The sequence below is a fragment of the Columba livia genome, chromosome 3 (genome assembly GCF_036013475.1).
Source record: "Columba livia isolate bColLiv1 breed racing homer chromosome 3, bColLiv1.pat.W.v2, whole genome shotgun sequence".
Lineage (NCBI taxonomy): Eukaryota > Metazoa > Chordata > Aves > Columbiformes > Columbidae > Columba > Columba livia.
Genome location: NC_088604.1, coordinates 47,718,667 through 47,736,499, shown reverse-complemented (window position 1 = coordinate 47,736,499; position 17,833 = coordinate 47,718,667). Strand labels below are relative to the sequence as shown.

The 17,833-nt window shown below is 42.1% G+C and overlaps 1 protein-coding gene across 4 annotated transcripts in view; it reads right to left on the bottom strand.

Annotated features, from left to right (window-relative positions):
• Positions 1–7,437: 7,437 nt before the first annotated feature.
• Positions 7,438–17,833, bottom strand: part of AFG1L (AFG1 like ATPase) — a 69,729-nt gene continuing 59,333 nt past the window's right edge. For 3 of the 4 annotated variants that reach the window (XM_065059679.1, XM_065059678.1, XM_065059677.1), the window contains 3 exons: positions 15,021–15,161; positions 13,305–13,418; positions 7,438–12,573 (listed from right to left, as the gene is read on the bottom strand). In XM_065059679.1, coding sequence (XP_064915751.1) covers positions 12,439–12,573; positions 13,305–13,418; positions 15,021–15,161 — 390 coding nt within the window. In that variant the 3' untranslated portion in view covers positions 7,438–12,438. The remainder of the gene's footprint in view (positions 12,574–13,304; positions 13,419–15,020; positions 15,162–17,833) is intronic. The other variant, XR_010471870.1, reaches the window with a different exon arrangement.

Here is a 17,833-nt window from a genome sequence, read left to right as displayed (position 1 = left end):
CCATCTTGCTACTTTTTTACCCTTGGAGAGGCCAGCCTATGCATGCTCAGGAGAAGGCGAATGAAGGAGAGCAGGGGACACACTTCAACTGAAAGTGCTACCAAAGAGCACAAATAATGAGCGTGATTTACGTGAAATTGCCTGCTCGGTACTATTGAAACATCCCACTGAAGAGAGAGCGTTGCTGGTGCTTGCTTGTTGCTGTGTGAAAAGTGTGAAGAAAATAAATCCTCTTCCCTGTGGCAAGAGGAGAGATCCCAACACACGGTGGAGCTAGATGATGGTGTATGGTGCGCCCAAGACAAAGCTATTGCTACAAAACATGCTAATTTACTGCTTTACTGCTTATCCTGCTTTAGCCAGGTTCTCATTTCCCAGGTTCTCATTTTGCCCAGATTATGGAAAACCAGTGCCTCAAATCACTTAGAATATAGCACTGAACTTTGCTGGCACTGATAGTAAACACACCAAAGCCAGGGGAGAGGGAGCTGCAAATCCTGACTGTGTGTCTCGCCTCTCCCTTCATCAGGAGCATCTCAGCCCAAGTGAAATGGTAAAAATCTTCCCAAGAGTTGTACCACAACAGGGCTTTTTGCAACCCCCTTGCATGACCATGGGAGAGCTGTGGAGTGAAGGTAATGAAGTTTGTATTTTTTTTTTAAGCCAAAAAATATGAAATGTGAAGCTCACTTCCCCCTAAAAACCTCTGCTCAGGCTGTTACACAAAAGATGTGAATTCAATCATCTTCCTGCTTAAAAGGTGTGCTAAAGTCCAGGTCCTCCTTTGCAGGGACACACCTTTCACTCTAGCCAGGTACCCAGGTATATTGGAGGATTTCAACCCAAGGGTGGAGGCTTTTGCAGCTCACTTCTCACTTGGGACATAGGCAGGACCTTGTGGCATTAATAGCTCAATGGCTTCAGCTCCAAATGAGCTGACAAAGGTGTTCTCAGCACAGAAAGTTTTTCTGTTTTCTTTCCAGCTGTAGCGGTTGACCAGAGAAGCAGCTGGTATACCAGTTGGTTGTGCTCTCCTTGCGAACCTTGTTCCTCTTCCACACGAAGTTAGCCTTTGATTCATCATGCCCTTCTCATTTTGGAAAACTTCAAGTTGAATGAACCGTGGACCAAACAGAGGAGAACCGCAGGGCTGCCTGGATGCCAAACTGCAGTGATGGATGGTTAAACAGGAGGCTGCTGCCTATCAAGCCTTTGAGTTTCACAGGAGGAAGAGCTGAGGTGGAGGAGTGGGGCCGGGGGGAAGAGGAACGGAAGGTACGCAAGCAGCACCGTACAGTGCAGGGGTGGCAGGTGGGCCCCCATTTGGTGAGGGTACACTAGTTCTCAGGCGGAACAGGAAAAGGCAATCTGGCAAGGACAAGGGCACAGCTTCGTAATGGTACAGGGGACCCCTGGAAAGACTGTAAAATGAGAACAATCAATTAGCAAGCTGCTGCGGCTTCAGGAAAGCCTTTATAGACATCCTGATGTAATGAGCCCATCAGATGCAGAAAAGTTATTTAACCTTCAGCCTTGTGCCTTATAAAGCACCTCTGGGGCACTGGGTAAGGTTGTTAATTATTAGGGTCAGCAGATGAAGGTGTATTCAAGTATGCGTTGTTGTGATACACTCAGATAATTTCTCCATTATGTCAATAACTAATTTCCTAAATTGTTCAAGAATTGACAGATAGATTGATGTCCATTAACCAAGCCTTAACTCATGGCCATGGGAGCAGTTGCAGGCCACAAAGATTGCAAAACCAATTCATAGGTCCTTGAGTATATATAGATATAAAATTATACACACACATATACATACACACACACATATACATACACACATAACTACGCTATTAGAGTGATAGCTTAGTTAACAGTGTTAGCCACCAGTAAAACAAATAACCACTGCATATAAAAAGCCTATGTAGACAATGACAGACATTGTCTTGAGCAGACGTCTTGATGCTTGAGCATTGTCTTGAGGTGCTCTGAGAGCAGAGGATGAAGTCAGTCTGACTTCTAAAGAACTGTATATTAAGAAATTGTAAATTAACAGAATCACAATCAGATGAAAACACTATTTATATTTACTACCAAAAGAGCATGGTTTTTGGTCGTTTTTTGTTTGGTTTTTCTTTTTTTCCCCCCCCCCTTTTTTTTTTTCTGGAAAAAAAAAATCCATACAGCAAATATTTCATGGATTTGATAAGCCACAACTTACCTGTTTTAGCAGGTGGGTTGGACTAGATGATCTCCAGTTGTCTCTTCCAACTCCAACCATTTTGTGATTCTGTGACATTACATCATTCACTCTTAGGCTGCAAGACAAATCTTATTGCTTTTATTAGTACTGGCCCTATAATTTTTTGGTACTTAAATGCAACCATTTTTTTTCCAACCACAGCCTATGAAGAACCGGTATATTTAGAAAATGCAATACAAGAAGGTAGGAAATCCCATTAATTCACAAAGGGGTTTTATTGTTTTGTCTCAAAGTCAAGCACAACTGGAAATGTGACTGTCCTAAGCAGAGCTGTTGTAAAGGGACATAGTGATGAAGGGTTTGCTGCCCAAGCTGGCACACCAGCTGCATGCAACTTGTGGAGGAGAAAGGAAATGCCTGCATTACTGTGTCAGAGCATTAGGTGTGTCTGAGTTTACCTGCCCACATCTCCTCTAGCTGAACTGCCTGGGTTAAATCAAAGGAGGTCACAGAGAGACTGGAGAGAGGAGGAAATGAAACAATGACAGCGATAGAGCCTAATCATAGAATCATTTTGGTTGGAAAAGACCTTTAAAATCAACTCCACTTCTAAACCATGCCCCTAAAAGTCTCATCTACATGTTTTTTAAACATCTCCAGGGATGGTGACTCAACCACTTTCTGGGCAGCCTGTTCCAGTGCCTGACAACCCTTTCCATGAAGAGTTTTTTCCAAATACCCAATCTAAACCTACCCTGGTGCAACTCAAGGCCAGTTCCTCCTGTCCTATCACTTGCTACTTGGGAGATGAGACCAACGCTCTCCATGCTACAACCTCCTTTCAGGTGGTTGCAGACAGTGATCAGGTCTCCCCTCAGCCTCCTTTTCTCCAGGGTGAACAGCCCCAGTTCCCTCAGCTGTTCCTCAGCAGACTTGTGCTCCAGACCCCTCAACAGCTTCACTGACCTTCTCTGAACTCTCTCCAGCACCGCAGTGTCTCTCCTGTAGTGAGGGGCCCAAAACTGAACACAGGATTTGAGGTGGGGCCTCACCAGTGCCGAGTACAGTGCCGATCACTTCCCTAGTCCTGCTGGCCACACTATTGCTGATACAAGCCATAATAATACTGATGGTCCTTCAAGGGGTCAGTGCTGGAATGACCATTGCCAGCCTGCTGCCAGAAGGGTGAGGAGCTGTTTTTCCAAGGCTGGTGATGACTACAGAAAGACATTAAACCCACCCCCATTACAGATGAAAGGCCTGGCGGGTGGGGGGTGTGGAAAGGAGAGAAGAGCAACCGTGTAAGGAGAGGCATTCCTGGAGTTGCAGCTGCACCTGGGTGCTCAAACAGAGCTGGGACCGATGGGCTGCAGGGGATTTCAGGGGCTTGTCCAAGCTGCTGGGGAGGTGATGAGGTGGAAGCCCTGTCTCCTGGTTTGCAGTGGGGTTTCATCTGTACTGCCAGTCGTTCTGCCCCAAAGGGAGAGCTTCATCTGCCCATCACAGGCTGTTTGGAGGGGAAGGGACTGGCGGGCAGTGTGTTCACAGAGGGAAGTCCTGTTTTGTATCGACACAGGGAGTGGGGAACAACATGGGGATACCAGCCACACCAGTCAGAGGTAGGTGAACGTGGCAGCAGCCCTCATCTGCTGAGCTTGTGCCCTGGGAGAGATGCCAAAGCTGGGTGGGGAGGGTCACTGCTCCCCACCCAGAAGGATGTCTGGCTTTTTCTCTTTTTCCCCCACAGACATCCTTTATTAGACCGACCACTACCACCTTTACCCACAAACTTCATCTCAGCTGCATCCTTAGTCCGCCACAGCCGCAGCATCACTGCTGCAGCATCAGTGCGGTACCTGTGAGCAAGCGCCCGCGGGAGAAGCCGCAGGGGGGAGCGAGCCCAGGTGCACCACATGCTGGAGCCATCTTCCCACCCAAACTGGCCAGGCGGCTGTGACGGAAATTTAGTTTGCCTGGTGCGTTCAGTGGACGTTTTAATCAGCATTTCCTACAATCTACTTGGCAAAGAGGCTCAACTGGCAGCTGCCTGACTGAATGGGCTTTGCACCCAGTCTAACCTTCTCCATTCGCAATTTCCAGCTCTGGAAAACCTCTCTGTCTCGCTCTCAGAAGTTTCTATAGCAATCACGGCTGTCCTAGCGAAGCACTGAAAATGGCAGCCCATTCAGATTGTAATTTTGCTGGACAGTAATTGCTCCTCTCTCTGTTGGCCTCCGAAATGTTACTTTTTGGGAGACATCAACCACAACTGGAGGAGACTGGTCTTTTGCCTGTGTTTTCAACAAACTTAGTCCCCCCCACCCCAACTAACTTCTTTAGCTGTTTGCAGCGTGTTTGAACCTCAGCTAACAGGGAAGTGTTGTTGGGCACTTTGTACCTCAGCTACAGGAAAAACCTGACGTGAGTGATGCTCTTAACAAGGCTGCAGGAAAAAAACCTCGCTGCCCAACGTGTTGTGACCTGAACATTATCCACCACTGTAGGCAGAAAAAGTTACACGAGTGTGTTTGGCTTTACTAATTGTAAAAAAACGGAAGATACAAAGAAAGCTTTTTCTTCATGTCATTGAGCTTACTTTTCCTGGTTCAGTTAACTTCAGCTTAAACAATCACTTGATCTTTTGTTCCATGCTTCATCTTTCAGCAGCTGTGATCGCTCTTAATTACTGTGACACTGAAGAACTGCATGCTAAAAATATATTAAGTAACAGAACGAAAGGTTTTGCTTCTTGCAAGAAAGCGATGTGGTAGCATTATAGCCCAGCTTGTGAGGGAATTGATCAACCATTTCTCAAGCTCTTCTAATAATCTTTCCCTATACTTTTATAGCTATTGTTGCCTGCTGGAAAAATTAGCTTAAATCTGAGTAAGGGGAATTGTGGATAAGTGTTTGCAATTTGGCTTTGGACTGACACAGTGTGATTGCACTCAAAGAATGTGAAGTCTTTGCACTGGCAGCAGTACTTGAATCTGGGAATATAGGATTCACATTGGAAAAGAGTGGATTTTTATAATGATTTAAATGAACAATTTCAGCTAGAGAGTGGATTAACAGAGCCAACTAAACCCTTCACCCTGACAAAGAACTGGCGGGAGGACTATAGAAACTCATCCAAAATTTTACCAACATGAATGCAGAGTAATAGGTCAGTGAGAAGCATTTCTGTATTTTAATGGCGCTCTTAGAATTCAATTCAATTTAAAACAAAAGTTGTTTTACAAACATGTGGAGAATGCAGAAGGCTAGAGAGAGAGCAAGTAGCTTGCATCCTCCATCTGCTCCATCCTCTCTCCACTCTTGTGCAAGGGACCACCACTGCAAGGCCTCCTTCTCGGCAGATAGAAAGCCAAACACAGACACTGCTGTAACCTACAGGGTCAGAAACATCTCCCATTCTGCAAGGGCACCCCCAGACCTCACACCCTGCATCTCATGTGTGCCAGAGTAGCAGAAAACTCCAAGCCTGGGGGTCTCAGGGAAACTGATTGTCCACAGATCTATGCTCCTACCTCAGAAATGAGGTCGCAGAACAGAAGGGAGATGAAGCATCTCAAGATGAGCAGCGCTCTTCTCTGACAAGAGATGGACACATTGGGGATACAAGAGAAACATTTATGGGACAAACAAGAACTGCAAAGACAGATTGGCTGCAACTGTCCCTGAAGTATCTTGGGAGAGTCAGCAAAGCACAGAGAGGGACTTGTTTTGAGCAAAATTTCTAATCAGATGCTGATGGCTGACTGCTGCAGGATGTTTGAGGCCAGAAAAACCCCAAATCCTACATCAGTCTGGAGAAGGATCCAATATTTGCATGATTAACAAGGCATGCAATTTTTGGCCAGGATGCAGCCTCTTGCTTCACAAACCTGTGTGCATCCCTAACGGGATATTAGGAAGTGTGCTGGATGCTCCCCTCAAACATCAGATACTGCACCACTGCAAGGAAGGTACTGGAGCAAGATAGTCACAGCTTGATCTTCAATATGACGATCCACTTCTTTGGATGAACTGAGGAGATCGAATGTTTCCAGCAGAACATACAGAAGGAGACCCAAAATTTAACCCCTCCTAACAAATTTTACACCACTGGTTCCTCAAGCGCAAACTGTAAAACACTGTTGGCCACCTGTCAGCAAGAACTGTCCATCTACCACTAGTGTCCATGGAGAAGTGTCACGCTGCAGTCTTGCCCTCCCATTCACACCACTAATAGGTGCTGCCCAAAGCCTCTTGCTCTGGGTACTGCATGGACCCACAGACCCTCCCAGCCCATCTAAGAATCATTTTGTTTGGAAAAGACCCTCAAGATCATTGAGTCCAACAGTTAACCCAAGACTGGCACTAAACCATGCCCCTAAGAAACTCATCTACACGTCTCTTGAACACCTCCAGGGATGATGACTCAACCATTCCCCTGGGCAGCCTGTTCCAATGCCTGACAACCCTATCTGTGAAGAAATTTTTCCTAATATCCAATCTAAACCTCCCCTGGCACAACCTGAGGCCATTTCCTTTTGTTCTATCCCTTGCAACTTGGGAGAAGAGACCAACCCCCTCCATGCTACAACCTCCTTTCAGGTGGTTGTAGACAGTGACAAGGTCTCCTCTCAGCCTCATTTTCTCCAGGCTGACCAGCCCCAGTGCCGGCACTTCTCTGCCTGCCCAAACGTCAAGAAACTGCTTCCCAGGGGGAGTTTTCCAAGCTGCATAAAGCCTGTAACAACTAACCACAGAACTAACTGGCAGATGGTGAAAGCAGATCCTGAACAGTAAGAATCCCAAATTAACAGGAAAAAAAAAAAGAGCACTTGAATCATGGTTTGCACTCAGCTGGCGGGCCCCACCCTCAAGGTGCCAGAGAAAAGAGTCAGAAAGGCAGAAAACAGTTCCAAAATCAAAATTTAGGGTTGCTGGCAGCAGTAACTGAGGAGGACAAGTCTAAACTATCTGTGGAGGATGAACCTTCTGACAAGCCCTGGAAACACCTACCAAAAGCTGAGCCACGTGCAGGGCAATGGCCTGCGGTGCTGCGGCTCAGCCAGGCAACCAAGGGCCCAGACACTGCCAGTGCTGCAAGTCTGGGGTTGCCCCCTGGAGACAGAGATTAAAACAACCAAGCAGCCCCCCCGCCCCCCAAAACTCACCAAGTAATTAACAGAAGACTTATCTATTCAGAACAACATTCCTACAAATAGCACAAATAAAAAGTGTAATGTTTATAAAATCCGGATTTAATATTTTTTCTTAATTACAACTAAATTCTTCTCAAATAACAGAAGGATTTAACAGTGTTCAGTTTCTTATATAGATCAGATTCAAATGTATGTATTTAGAAAAAAAATTCTCAGCATATAACACAAAGAAAATTTCAACAGAATTTACAAAGCCACTGCAGTTCCCAAGTACAGGAGCTAGGGTTGTAATGAATCTTACACGAAATCCATCATTGCAGGTAGAAGAAAAATTACATTAATTGGTTAGGATTTTAATCAGAAATCTCAGAATTTATTTTCTTTAAAACAGATGCATTAAAAAAATCACCACTACAAAGAGGCACACGGTGTTTAGTTGATTCAAAACCGGCCTGGACGCCTTTCTGTGTAACCTCATCTAGGCGTTCCTGCTCCGGCAGGGGGATTGGACTAGATGATCTTTCGAGGTCCCTTCCAATCCCTAACATTCTGTGATAGCATTAATTCTGTAACCCAAACAAGGAAACTAATCCCCTTTGAGTAGTTAAGGTTTTTTTTTGCACTATTTACCTACTTTACTGAAGTATTTTTGTTCCAGAGCCTCAGCAAGCATCTTAGAATATTAATGAGTGAAGCCTGGCAGCACTCCAGTGTTGGCAAATGAGAAAGTAACATAATTCCCATTTTAGCAACAGGGAAACTGAGGCACCGGGATTATTCCGCTCCAGATAGCTGCAGAAAGAAAACTCCTGGATCTTGATCCTCTTCAACAGGTCTTGATGGAGCGAGTAGCCTTTCTCCTTGTTAGATGCCTGGTGACCGTGCCGAGCACTGTTTGAAATCTGGTCAGTTTTTTCATGTTTAAATTGCTGCAAAATAGGTGACATCTATCCAGCTATATTATCACCTATCACCATTATTATCACCTTTACTCAAAAAACCCGCGTCATTAGTGGTTTTCCTTTTTAGGACAAAAAGCAACAACAGCAAGAAGTGCATCTTCAATCGCTCCAAAGACCTTTGGAAGGCTGTCTCATTATACCCAAATTACTGCAATTGTTCCCTTGATCTCTGCAAGTGTAAATTCAGAAAACCTGTAGCTTTGAAAGACGGAATTGCGTTATTTATTAAAAAAAAAAAAAAAAAGATAAGAGCTACTTCACAAGAATGCAAAATGAAAATACAGCTTTAAAGATAAAATGCCTACATGGATAGGGTAACTATGTTCACAGAAGCTGTAATTTGAATTTTCAGGCATTGGGAACATTCCTTTGTCAATCAAGTATTCAAAATAAGTTAGTTGAGAGATTCCTAGCCAGGATGTGGCCTTTATAAACCAACATGAAACATTTTACATGGTCCATAATCACAAGGATTTTATGTCCTGTGACAGCAAAATATCATACCACACCAGTGAGGTTCCTTGAAAAGACCTTTAAAAATAACTTGGCAATAATGTTTGCTGAGTGACTAAAAGGGAAATAAAAACATGTTGCAGATCTGAGAGGATATTAATTTGCCAAGTTAAGAACCACCTGAAAAGCCAATACTTGAATTTGGGATAGAAGCACCCAGCACAAACCCAGCAATTTTAAGGCCATTAAGGAATGTGCGTAACTTATTCACACTGTTTACATTTGGGCAAATACAACTTGTTAATGTAGGAATAAGAAGCTATTGAATGCTGCTGTCTTAGAGCAGCAAGGAGTGGGCCAGGGGACAGCACTGCTGGGAGTGCAGGTGACCCATCATCCCAGGGCAGGACATGCCCAGTGGTGTCCATCGTGCCCCAGTGACACATTCCGGCCAGCACCAGTAGCCTGGGAGCTGTCTGGTCTCAGAAGCAGCTCCTCCAAATCCAATGCTGGAAGGAGACTTCATGCGTGCTACAACATCACTAGCAGCATCGTAAAATACACATACAGGGTCTCACTTTCTTCAGGAAACTAGACCGACATAAACGTGCTGCTTCTGCGGTTACTGTGGGGATCTCTGCCCTGGCATCCGGGCTGGCTGACAAATTGGTCCCATCAATCTCTCTTTGTGGTCCTGACCTAAAATGTGGCAATCCACACACTGCAGTGCAACCACAAATACTGCACAATGATTTAAGGAGCTTTTATTGTTTTCAGCCCCAAACCACTTCTGGAATATTCTCAGTTTCTTCTCCTTCATTACTGCTGGCACCCGCCAATGATCGCCAGCAGACGGCTTCCTGGCTGGCCATGGAAAGGCTGCACTATGATTTTTATTCAGCAACATGGTTTGGAAGCAGTGCTGGCTCTGGAAGCTTTTGGGAACTTCCCTCCTGTGGCTTGAGAGAGATCAAGGCACTGGGGCTGTTCAGCCTGGAGGAAAGGAGGCTGAGGGGAGACCTTAGCACTGTCTACAACTACCTGAAAGGAGGTTGTAGCATGGAGGGGGTTGGTCTCTTCTCCCAAGTTGCAAGGGATAGAACAAAAGGAAATGGCCTCAAGTTGTGCCAGAGGAGGTTTAGATTGGAAATTAGGAAAAATGTATTCAGGGAAAGGGTTGTGAAGCACTGGAACAGGCTGCCCAGGGAAGAAGTGGAGTCACCATCCATGAAGGTGTTTAAAAGCCTTACAGATGAGGCTCTTAGAGACACAGTTTAATGCTAGAGTTAGGTTATGGCTGGACTAAATGATCTTAAGGGTCTCTTTCAACCAACATAATTCTATGATCAACAATATATCAGTCCCACTGCATTTATGAGCTTCCAAAAACCTGAGGTACCTGAGTCCTGCGATGAGTGCTCAGATTGCAGGAAAGCCTCATACTGATGGGCAAGGCTGTACCAGTTTGAATACAAACAGATGTGCCTGAGGGGCTCCAAGGATCCCCTGGTTAAAGGATGGTCACCACCCACACAGACCATGGAGAAACACTTGACTTCCCTGACCCAAGACAGTCTCGTGGGGATGCACAACCTGCCAGGACCTCCTCTCTCACACATCCCAAATGTCTCACTTGTGTTGTGCAAGATTATGCACTTCCCCTGTACCACATGGCAGAAGAGGACATACAGGCTAAACATATAAACAGGTTTTAAAAGAACTGCAAATAAATAGGTGCTTTAGGATATCTACCACCACCTCCCATTTTCCCACAATACATTCTGGGTCAGACAAGGCAGAAGGCATTTGAAGGCTACTAGAAAAAAAGTAATGGCTGAAACTTCAGGAGAGTCATCAGCACAGGCCCAGGCTGACGAGTATAGGCTGCCATGTATAAATATAGAACCACACACAAATTTTATATATATATTAATTTTTTATATATTTATATAAATTAAGTATACATATGTGTGTGCATATACAGACACACATGTATGAATCTCAATAGTCCCCCTGTTGAGAAACCTAATACAAATCTCTCAAAATATACATCAATTATTTGGATGTATTCTTAAGTATAAGCGATGTATTCTGATTGGGGTTTTCATAAATATGCATTAAAATTTTCCGTGGTTGTCACCCTTGTGGGAATAACAACATAGTTGCATATGTTGTCAACTATAAATACAGGTTCTAAAAATTCTTTGAAGAACAGGTATAGCCAGTATAAGTAACCTCCAGGATAAACAGAAGTGATCAGAACAGAAAACCAGTCTTGAGCACGTGGTTCCAAACCATGTGTGTTGCCACAACACATGGAAGTGCACAGGACCTCTCCAGTCCTCCCTGCCCCTCAGAAGCACCTTTTAAAAGCTTTCTGTAATTAGGATGGGGGCTACAACTGAAACAATTTAATCAGGCTTAATAAGGGCAGAGAAAAATATTTTGATAACCGCTACAGTACGAGAGAATAGTCATGTTGCAAAATCAAAGAAAAATCCTCAATTTCTTTTCCTCCCGAAGAATTAGGGCAATCTTTTCAGTCCATCTGCATAATACTTTTCCCTGTTCAGGGTTTCTAATTATACTCTTAAAATGACTTTTTATAAAAACACACTATAAGCCAATACACGCAATACCATATTTTGTTTCAGTTAGATTAAAACCAAGAATGACACAACTGCATTTTTAACTAAAAGAAAGTTTCCAGCTACAAACATGAGACAGGCGACGTGTTTTGAGGTATCGGTTAATACCCCGTCTGTCTTCTCCGTAAAACATATTCCTATGGCAACACGATGAATTGCCTCAGCAGTACCACGTACTGCGCTCCCCAGATGAGGGGAGGTGACCCAGCAGCAACTGAAGGTTTGGTATAGATGAAACCTGAGAAAATTCAGGTTACAGATACATGACTGGTGTAGAGGCACCATATCCAAGCTTGCAAAAACTGCAGAATTTAGGAAGAGTATTAACTTGCACTTATATATTACAGTATACCCTGTCTTATCACAGTTTCTTTTCCCAAACATGATTACTTAGATCATAATCCTGTGCGTTTTCATGTACCCTCAAGCTGTTCCCCAGGGTTCTCTTGTGGTTTTAGTTTTCAATGAACCAGACTGAGCAGCTGCCTGATTACAAGAAACTCTTGCACTCTGAAAGTCAGCAGATGGCTACACACAGAAAATAGGAAAAAAAAACCCCAGAATAAACTACAGAGGAATTCCAGGATTCTAGCAAGGACCCATACAATACCAGGAGTTTCATAAAGAAAGCACTTGATTTCTCTTTCATGCAAACTGCCGTGACAGCACGGCAGGAACCACAAAGTGCCCTCTTCACATGACATCATAAATCTACTGTGAACCCTGCATGGCCCATTAACTTTGTCTCTAGACCAATTCTCCAGAAAAATTCTAATCCCATTAAATTTCCTGAATGTCAAAGTTATATTTTACAGAAAAGAAAATAAAGGCAAAATTTCACATGTCCACACTCTGGTGGTGCAGAAAAATAACTGAGTCCTCATGTTTTAAACGCAAAAAACAACTGATGAAAGAGAACATGGTCCAGATAATAAAGTGCAATTATTATTTCAGTTGTGCTAAAAAGCTTTCAAATTCTGTAATTTTAGTCCTTGGTGACTTTATTAAACTTCTGATTACAACGATTTTTTGCTTCTGTCCCCATCTTTCCAGTACTGTTCAGTTTGCATTTCTGTGAGCCGTGAGACAGTGCGCTGAAAGGCAAAGATTTCTTCTTCTCCTGTGAACATGGAGAGTCCTTTGGCGGAATCCTGCATTAATACACACAAACAGCACCACAGAACTGTGAGAGATGTAGCTGTACTGAAGTGCATCCTATCTAACTCCTCAGGCTGAGCGCTTCACAGGCTTTGACAACACAAGACAGCGGTGTGGCACCAAAAAATAAAATCAACATCCAAAAAGTAAAGAAAAGCACCTATTTCAGCCAGATGATCTTCTGAAGGAACATGACAAAACAATTACTTGGGTTTCAAACAACATGATGACATGTTAACCACCTACTTTCACTTTTCTGATGACTATTTGTATACTGATTTAGACATATCATTTAAAAATTCACTAGCAGTAACTAGATTATAAGGAAAAGGAAAAACAGAATAAGCAACATGCAAAATAGTACTGTTTGTGAGAATTTGTGAGGTAGTGCTATACAGCTGAAGAAGAGGTAGAACAGACCATCTTTTATTTCTGTATTTTAAGTGTAGGAGGTAAACTTAAATCGGTATTTTCATACATGATTGAACAGATATAATGATTAAAAAATGACCCTAAACTTACGCAAAATGGTTTTATATATTTTGACATTTTGGCTACGAATAAATAACGTAAGATGCAATTATGAGAGCAATAGATACACTGCAGAAAAAGCAGCAAATCACTAGCTAAATGTTTACTTGAGTCCTCTTCCTAAAATGCTGTTGTAATTACGAGATCAAACCCAATTTTGTTACAAAAAGGAGAGGATGTTAATACCATGTACCTGGCTCAAGTCCAAATCATCCATCAACACTCTGTTGTCCTCTTGCTCTCCACTGTCATGTTCTACCAGGAACAAGCTTTGGAGAGGTGTCACTGCAGAACAAACAATACGCACCTGAGAGAAGGAAAACATACCATCACTTGGGCTTTACAAAAAGGGGATAAAATACTTGTTTTATGAAAAGCAAACTTCAAATTACGACTTTTCCCCCTCAGGTATTTTCTTTTTCTGTTATTAGCACTGCTGTTACAGATTTAAGTGACTCAGTCAATTTGGAGTATTAACCTTACAGGATTTTTTTCTCAGTAACAAATCATGTAATTTTATTTGGAGAACAGCACAACTGTGCTATTAAATACTCATACAAGCAATGAGTTCACAATCAAGTTTACTTTTTAGAACAACAGCTATAAAGTATTAGGAACCAGTGTTTTCTTTCCCCTCATAGTTAGATTCCTCTCAGTAGGTAAGTGCACTGCATACGTATTTCCATCTAAAGAATGTTTACATTCCAAATTTACCAGAAGGCTGAGTGGAACCACGCTTGCTTTCACCTACACTACTCAAGCGCACATTATTTGCTAATAACAATAATGATGCTGTTTTCAGGTCTGCTAGGAGAAGATACAACATGCAGTGATCTAGAGTATCTCTTGGGGGGCTGCAATGAAGACAGGCTGAAATATTACTACAGAACAAACAAATATGCTCTCTTGGGTAGTTTTTCCGAACTACTTGTGATGGGAGTTTAACACTTGTGGTTTTCCTGTGGGGGAAGTAACAGAAAGCGGCTGATCGCTTGCAGTTCTTAATGATAGCATGTACATAGAGCAGATCACAACATTCGCCCCCACCACTATTTCTAACACACTATTATTAGTTTATAAATACTAGCATGTCCTCTGAGAAACTATCCATTTCCAAATCAGAAAGCACAAAGAATCTGGCTGACTTGAATATTAGTTCAATACCTTGCTGAATCAGGGCCTTTCTGATCACCTTGCCAGGACATCCTTGAAAGAAATCTCAATCGATATTTCCTGATTGCATAAATATTTAAGTGTGTGCATATATAATCACACATAAGATAGGGTTTCGTATCTTTTACTACTTTTTAAAAAATAATCTTAAAAACATTAACTTCTCTTTGTTTTAGTAGTGTTGCTTCCATGATTGAAACCTCTGTAAATCCACATGAAGTGCTGCATTTATCATTACGATTCCATTAGCAATTCTGCAACCTAATATATAGTCTACAATGACTGTGTTTCCTTCAAAATTAATAATGGAACTATGCTTTTAACTCCTCAGTACCCTGTTCAGGAAGGCACCGATACCTGACCAACTGCCCACACATTAAAATTTGCTCCAGCACAGTTGGCAGCACAATCTTTCATTATTAAAACGGTGGTTTTCCTGGGTTAGAAAAGAAATATCATCCCTATTCATGACAGGCAAATAAGCTCAGGCTTGTACTTACGGTCATGCTTAATACTTTCAGAAATAATAAAAAAAAACCCACCACCTGCTTATTGCCTTTACTGGAATGGAGCCTTTCTTGTGAAACAGGAATGATGTTTCTTTGCAGTGCTTGTTCATCCCACTTATGTTTTCCAAATAATTACTACAGAAAACCTTACTTCAAATAAAATACAACAGTCAGGTTTAAGGGCTCCCAGTATTATTCCCGCACATACAGGAAAGGCTTATTCTCACCTTATGCTCATAAAAGGTATCAATGAGAGTAATGAAACGACGAGCTTGGGTCCTTTTTGCCATTGTAAGAAGTGGGATGTCGCGAACAAAGACCGTGTCAAAATGCTTTGATATCTCCAAATAGTCACTGGCCCCAAGAGGCTGAAACAAAAGAAGCCGTAAGAAATGAAAACCCATGATAGAATGACACATAAATGCTGTACCTTGAAATACTAGAACTACAGAATAGATCATACTCTTATTTTTGTTCCTTCACATCTCTCTTCTTGAATGCTTGTTTGTCCTTACTGACATAGGTATATATGGGTGCTCATTCATACTGTCAACTTTACCTGAACAGTCTCTGATAGTTAAAAACGTGGCTCTTTTGCATCCTGACAATGTTAAGATCTCTCTGACAACCTCAAACAAAATAATCACTATGAACTATAATCCATAGAGGAAAAGCAAAAACATAGTTAAGCTACTCAGTCAACCTTAATCATAAATAGTTTGAACAGCTATCTGAACAGCTGGCTTTCAGCAGCAAGATTTTAAAATGCAAATGCAGGGGCCAGTTAGTAAATTGTAAGCAGAGCTGTATTTGGTTCACCTAAGACTAAACCAGACTGAATAAAAATCTAATGTTCTAAGTACTGAAAGCAGCAGGAAACAGGCAAAAATACAATTTTGTAGCAGTTCCTTTGTTCATGGTTTCACCTGTAATGATGAAATAAAAACCCTTAATAAGAGCTTGTTAGTGTCTATTCGTATATCTAAACCACCAATAGAAGATATGCAAAAATAGCAGTACCTCATTAAAGTACCCATTCAAACACATTCATTTAAAATGACTTTTTCCATTACATGGAAGGTAACTTTTTTCAGCAAGATCTACCCTATGAGTACTGCAGGCAGTATTTTATCTTGAGCTATTAGGTCATTGTATTTAGCAGAAAAACTTCATATGCCTGAAACACATTCCAATTATTTCAATTGTGCAAGTACTTCAGTACCCTGGATGCAACTACTTCATAGAGCAAGATCAGCAGCATTTTGCAAGATAACGTTACCACTCCTTCCTCAGCTAATGAAATGTGCTGTACCAACAGGACAATATGGTTATGAAGCACTGCAATACCACTTGTATCTTAAAAACAGGAAATAAATATTTTCTCTAACTGAAACAGCTAGACAAATTTGCTGTAGGCCAAAAATAACTGCTTAACTAGAAGGCTTCTGCAAGAAGTTATTTTGAGTGATTATTAATTGCTGTCCATGACCAGGACTTTGGGGATTATTTAGATGCAAGAATGAAAAACCCGTAGAAGTGGTCTATAGGCAAGCACAGAAGAATGCAGCCCTGATGGCATTCCAGAAATTCTTCTGAAAATTAATGGGAATAAGCCAGAGCTGCTCACTAGCTACCCCCAGCAGGTATTAAAGCATCTGCCTCTAAGCCAGTTCTCTCATTCGCAGTCTCAGGAATTACCCTGCTTTCCCATTCATGACCATGCAACTTCCCCACGGCATCTATGGAAAAGAATTATTACTGAAAACTTGGAGTGTTTTAGCAGTTTTTAAGAGCATTACATAGTATATCATCTCCTCAAAGTTATATATATACTGTTTATTTTCTCCCTCCATTTCAATCCCCCAGCCACTATTACAGATTTCTTAACAAGAAACTAACTATCGTGAGGGCCACCAGCAACAGCTTCATCCATCACCTCTGAAAAAATCTCACCTGGACAAAGAGCAGCTGAACTTGAAATGTTTTGATGAAAAAAAGCATGAAAAGGTTAAAGAACATAAAAGGAACCGGTGGATGGCAACATCACAGAGCTGACCCAGAGCACACCCCACCATCAGACACAAGTAACAGCCACCTGGACAAGCGTCACATCCAATGCAAAATAAAACAATAGGAGCACTAAAAGCAACACATACTGGGATGCTGCTGGAGATTTTTAGATTGGTGGTAAGCAAATGGTTCAAGCAACAGTAATTTTTATTCCATACTTAGGACTGAAGTACTGTTAAGTACAGAGAAGATCAAGCACGTCTCTGTGCTGAGTACCTGAAAGGGACACAAACACTGATCTAATCATACATGGAAAAAAAAAATAGTTTCTCATGGCTCTCTTTAGATAAGCAAATACAGACATCACTGCTATTCAGGTTCATTCTTTTATCAGATGAAGAGCCAAAGCACCCTTCTGCCAAAACCCAAAACCCCGAGGAATTTCTGTCTTGCCCCAAAGTGGTACACATTTTCACCCAAACCATCAGTACACTCTTCTCATTTCAAATACAAAGTATCAAATATTAAAAGCTGTTTCCTAAGACAAATAAATAATGATTAAAGGCTTTAAGCTTTTGCAAAATCTGCAAACTGAAGCGCCCAGCCACTGTGCTATACATCCAAGAACTTGGTGGGCACCTTGGTGGATATCCAGGTGTGAAAATGAAGAACCCAGGCAGTCAGGTGGAGGAAACAGGTGGGGGACAAAACCAAGGCTAATGCATTTCAAACGGGAAGAAAGGAAGATGAAATACTCCTTTTGCTTTTTACACAGACATAAACCCAACATTCATAGAGGATTACAATATGCATCTTTATCACAGCCAAACAAGAATTTGATCTACTTCAGCAGTGCAAAACGCAGCAATTCAGAAACTCCTCTAATTAAGGACATAAAAGGCAGATCATTTAGAGCTGTTTAACAAGAATTTCTGAAACACCTACGTCACTGCTAAGTGATAATATTCCATAAATGTTGGCAGAAATGTGCCTCTGGAGACTCCAAAAATCTTATGATCAGAAAGATGTG